Below are 5856 nucleotides of genomic sequence, written 5' to 3'. Positions count from 1 at the left end.
GGGGGGGTATTAATTGATAAAGAAGAAATATGGTTGATTAAATAGAGAAAGATTATTTTTTAATAACTTTGTATTTAAAAAACATAAAAAGAACTTACCTCCTCTTCAACCATGACAGGTAACAAATTTTCTAAATAACAGAACAAAATTTGGGCTTGGACAAGATCTAAATGTGGAGGATCTTGCAGAGGTTTGTATCCTTCAACCTGATATATTCATTATTGTCAAGGAAGGATTAGAAGATAAATGCTCTCATAATTAGTGGCTTCTCTAATAAAATATAAACTCAGTATTTAAAAAAAATAAATAAATAAATAAAAAATTCTGTAGTTACAGATAGCCACAAAGAAAACAAAGAAATTAAATACAAAAAGTGGAGAACAAAGATTGATGGGTCTTCTTAAGCACAACATAATGCCAAAGGTCTTGGTCAATGCCTTCATGAGGCCCAACACTCGAAAGTAACTGTCATTTAGCCTTGATGAGGCCCGATGCTCAAAAGGAACTGAGCCACTTCGCCTCCATGAGGCCCAACACTCAAGCATTTTGCCTCCATGAGGCCCAACGCTCGAAAGGAACTCAGCCACTTTGCTTCCATGAGGCCCAACACTCAAGCATTTTGCCTCCACGAGGCTCAAAGCTCGAAAGGAACTCAGCCACTTTGCTTCTATGAGGCCCAACACTCAAGCACTTTCTCTCTATGAGGCCCAACACTTGAAAGATACTTTTAAATACAGAATCAATATATGTTAGCAAAAGTAGTACCCTGAACTAGTTAGATCTTTACTAAGATCAGTAGTTCTCAACTGGGATCCATATGAAATTTTTAGGGGTCCACATAAGCAAAATGATAAATTGGGTCCACAATATCATTTTAAGGGCCCATAAAAATGTTGCTTTAGATGTATTTATTGCAAGAAACTGCAAGGTTTCTTTCTCTAATGTTTTACATAGTCCAACTGACACAAGTTAAATGAATGGAAAACAAAATAGGAATTTTGAAAGAACTATCAACAAAATTAGTTTTTAAACATTGACTGGCTAGAGAAAGGGGTCAACAAGAATAAAATAGTAATCGAAGGGGTCCATAGGTAAAAAATGGTTGAGAATCATTGATCTAGATAAATTGGGACTGCTAAATAAATGCAACAAATATTACTGTCCTTTTACTTGTTTCTGTCATTTGACTGCGGCCATGCTGGAGCACCGCCTTTAGTAGAATTTGTAAGCCTAGTACTTATTCTATTGGTTTCTTTTGCTGAACCGCTAAGTTACAGGGACGTAAACACACCACCAAGTGATGGTGGGGGACAAACACAGACACACAAACATATACATACATATATATATATATATATATACACAAAGGGCTTCTTCCAGTTTCCAACTACTAAATCCATTCACAAAGCTTTGGTTGACCCAAGGCTATAGTAGAAGACACTTGCCCAAGAGGCCATGCAGTGGGACTAAACCTGGAACCATGTGGCTGGGAAGCAAGCTTCTTACCATATGGCCACTCCTGCACCTATAGTAGAAGACATTTGCTGAAGGTGCCATGCAGTGGGGCTGAACTTGGAACCATGTGGTTTGGAAGCAAGCTTCTTACCACACAGCCACGCCTGTGCCTATGTAAGTTTTCAAATTTCAGCTTCTTCAAGAATGTCTTGTACAGACAAACTAAGAACGGAGCCTCTTAATAGCCCCTCAATCTGTTAGATATAGGAACCAAAATTCCTTCAGATCACACTCTACAGTCATAAAGAAAGAGGACAATAGTAGTCCTAAAGATACAAACAGATGGATTGGTCATGGTTGGCATACTTTTGATCATACATCTACTGTACTTAATGATGTCAGATCTGGGTTTAAACAAACACAAGAACTTCTTATACAAGAACAGCGTCCTAATTAGTTGTCCTTGTAACAAAAACCACACAGTTCCTCAAACCCATCAATTTATGAATTTACCAAATTTTCATTTTAATGCTTATTTTATGACCAGGTATTTCTATAGAAGAGTAGCTAATGTAAATCTGGTTGGTTGGGTGTTCTCTCCAATCACAGAGAGAGAGAGAGAGAGAGAGCTATATAACATAAGGGGGACAGGATGAATACACATGCTAGGCTTGGTGACATGCAATGAATAAAAGAACATACACACACACATATATCATAGTAGCAAAAAACACACACACACACACATTTCATTTGACATAAATGACAGACAAGAAACATCAATTCATAAAGGATATCTAAGAGGGATTGCCCCAAAATTAGCACGAACATTTTCCGACATGGATAAACTGACAGCAGGGAAATAGGCATATCCTGGGCCACATCTGACATTATTGAAAGCCTCTCCAAGACATTTCCCATTCCTGAATTTAAAAACAAAAATCACATATATATATAAGTTCTTCAGCAGTTTATATATAAATGCATTTGCTTTGCAAGATTCCTCATGTGAAACTGGGTCTTCAAACAGATATTGTTATAGTTCAGAATAGCCAAATAAACACACGCACTATATATATATACTCGTTTACTTGTTTGACCCCTCAACACCTGGTATAAAGCCACCTCCCACTTTACTAAAACCCCACTCAGTCAAGGGGTCCTTTTTTTTTTTTTGCCCTGTGAATTACTTGGTGACCTCACTGGTGCCAGTGGCATGAAACAAAGCACTCTGTAAAGAGTGTTGGCATTACAAAGAGTATCCAGCTGTAAGAACCATGTCAAAAGAGACATGGGGGCTAGACACAAGCTGGGCCTGTAGTAGAAGACAGTTTCCCAATGTGCCACGAAGTGGGATTGAATTCAAAACATCGCGAATAGCAATAAAAGGACTTTGACAAACAATCACTCAATTGATTATCTAACCAACACATTAAACAAACGATTAGTTAGTTGGTGAGATATTTAACTTACTAACAATAAAGAGGTGATATTGAACCAGTGCATGTGTTTATTATTATTATTGGCATACTGACCCTCCCAAGACACAACAAGATTTGTTTCAACATTTGAATTTACATCAAGAATCTTGCAAACCAAATACAAAAGCAAAGTTTTTAAATAGTTTTGAAGCAAAAATAGTGGAATTAAAGAATTACATACCGGAAAAAGGTAATGGTTCCTTTGTCACAGTCTATTGCACAACTTATCACATCACCTGTTAACCAAGACTGAAAGAGAGAGAGAGACAGAGAGATTGATTCATTTCCCAGACATCAAATAATAATGAAGAATTAACACCTAATACCATATTCAAAAGTATATAAAATGCCCTTCTTCCCCCACTCACCAAAAAATGTATCAAAAAAAAAAAATTCACCCCAAGTGTGGCTGTGTGGTAAGAAGCTTCCTTCCCAACCATAGGGTTCTGGGTTCAATCCCATTGCATGACACCTTGGGCAAGTGCCTTCTACTATAGCCTCAGGCCAACCAAAACCTTATGAGTGGATTTGGTAGACAGAAACTGAAAGAAGCCTGTCGTATATGTGTGTGTGTGTGTGCATGTGTGTGTGCATGTGGATATTTCTTTGTGCCTATGTTCATCCCCTACCACTGCTTGACAACCAGAGTAGGTGTGTTTATGCCCTTGTAACTTAGTGGTTCAGTAAAAGAGACCGAGAAAATAAGTGCTGAAGTCGATTCATTTGACTAAACATTCTTCAAGGCAGTGCCCCAGCATGGCAGCAGTCTAATGACTGGAACAAATGAAAAAGGCCCTGTATGCAAACCTACTTTAAATATTAGATGCTTTAATGCACTAAAAATTTGGGGGGGGGAGTTTACCTGAATAAATGCTGTTCAAAGGGACATGTCTAATATGCCTGTGTAACTTTTATGCCATCAAATATGGTCATCATCATCATCATCATCATCATTGTCGTTTAACATCCGCTTTCCATGCTGGCATGGGTTGGACGGTTTGGCTGTGGGCTGGCAAGCCAGAAGGCTGCACCAGGCTCCAATCCGATTTGGTAAAGTTTCTACAGCTGGATGCCCTTCCTAACCGCCAACTGCTCCAAGAGTGTAGTGGGTGCTTTTATGTGCCACCGGCACTTGCAACGACCATGCTTGAATGATGCTTTTTACATGCCACCAGCACGGGAGCCAATCAGGCGGCACTTGCAACAACCATGCTCAAATGGCGCTTTTTACGTGCCACCAGCAATTAATCTTTCAGAAGAATATTGGTTTCAAATTTTGGCACAAGGCCAGCAATTTTGGGGGAGGTGGTGGGGGAGTCAATTACATCGACCTCAGTGCTCAACTAGTACTTATTTTATCAATCCAAAAAGGATGAAAGGCAAAGTCCACCTTGGAAGAATTTGAACTCAGAATGTAAAGGCAGATGCAATGCCGCTAAGCATTTTGTCTGGTATGCTAATGATTCTTCCAGTTTATCACCTGATCTTTCAAAAGAATATTAAAAAAAAAATAAATAAATAAAGGAATGTACAATAATTATTAGGGAAAAGTTAAGAGCATAAATTTCAATATGGAAACCTAATGATATACACACCTCTCCATACCGTTGAGTTTTGACATTCCATTTGCAAAGTCTGTTACCATCATAGGCATAAGAATCTATTGTATCTCCAACGCCATTCTGTAAGATATAATGTGGCATGAAGTCATATTCTATACATTTGTAGGAATAATGAAAGAAAAAGGATCAGAGGGTAACATAACAGAGAGGGCAAAAGAAGAAAAAAAACAACGATAGAGTAGAATGTGAGGAAGACTACTAGTGCCCCAGCATGGCCACAGTTCAATGACTGAAAGAAATAGAAGGTAAAAAAAATACTTGCCTCTTGAAAAAACTGACAATTTATGGTACACCAGCCCACCTGCATCACACCTTTTGAACCCAGCATCAGTTCGTAGATCCATTTACCTGAAAGAAATTCATTTTGGAATAATTTTGGTTAAAGCAAGAAGAAAAATGGACATTTCACTTTCATAGATATTTCTCCAAGAGGAGAATGGAATGAGGTGTACGTGGTTAATTTTGTTTTGGAAAGATATTGGTTAGCAATCGGTAATTGTGTATCTTCTTTAGTATCATGTCAACTTTAATCAAATAGAGATATGGTGAAATACGTTCCTACCATGACCACCCTACCTTTTGCAGCCATAGTCCAGTTTTAAGGTAGGAGAGTGTGATTTGAGGAAGATTTGACTGCTATTTCTGGCTAATTAGTTAGTGATCATGAATCTGTACACTGAAATGATAACAGGGGCTGTTTTGGAGTGATAGGTGAACCTTCTGATTTGTGAGGGTCTGGCATAGAAAATCTTTAGACAAAATTTAGTCTTAGTGAAGGCACATAGCTAAGTGGTTTGATTCTTTTGGCTCATGACTGTAAGGTCACGAGTTCAATACCTGGCAATACCTGGGTCCTTGAGTAAGACATTTTATTTCATGCTGCTCCAGTCCACTCAGCTGGTAAGAATGAGTTGTACCTGTATTTCAAGGGGCCAGCCTTGTCACATTCAGTACCAAGCTGAATCTCCCTGAGAGCTATATTGAGGGTACAAGTATTTGTGGAGTGCTCAGCCACTTGCACATTAATTTCAAGAGACAGTTATTCCATCATCACAACTGATGGAGTGCCAGGTATGTGTGTGTGTGTGTGTGTGTGTGTATCATCATCATTGTTTAACGTCCGCTTTCCATGCTAGCATGGGTTGGACGATATGACTGAGGACTGGTGAACCAGATGGCTACACCAAGCTCCAATCTGATTTGGGAGAGTTTCTACAGCTGGATGCCCTTCCTAACGCCAACCACTCTGAGAGTGTAGTGGGTGCTTTTACGTGCCACCGGCACGAAGGCCAGTCAGG

General features: G+C 38.9%; 1 protein-coding gene across 1 annotated transcript in view; it reads right to left on the bottom strand.

Moving 5' to 3' along the window:
• The window catches only part of LOC106882205 (E3 ubiquitin-protein ligase RNF123), a 105287-nt gene that overhangs the window by 56508 nt on the left and 42923 nt on the right, over positions 1-5856 (bottom strand). Inside the window, exons 6-10 of the mRNA XM_052974121.1 lie at positions 4821-4906; positions 4532-4618; positions 3118-3185; positions 2253-2378; positions 99-213 (exon numbers count right to left, since the gene is read on the bottom strand). Coding sequence (XP_052830081.1) covers positions 99-213; positions 2253-2378; positions 3118-3185; positions 4532-4618; positions 4821-4906 — 482 coding nt within the window. The remainder of the gene's footprint in view (positions 1-98; positions 214-2252; positions 2379-3117; positions 3186-4531; positions 4619-4820; positions 4907-5856) is intronic.

The sequence above is a fragment of the Octopus bimaculoides genome, chromosome 1 (genome assembly GCF_001194135.2).
Source record: "Octopus bimaculoides isolate UCB-OBI-ISO-001 chromosome 1, ASM119413v2, whole genome shotgun sequence".
Lineage (NCBI taxonomy): Eukaryota > Metazoa > Mollusca > Cephalopoda > Octopoda > Octopodidae > Octopus > Octopus bimaculoides.
Note: the sequence above shows the minus strand (reverse complement) of the source record. Positions and strands in the feature narration are given on the sequence as shown.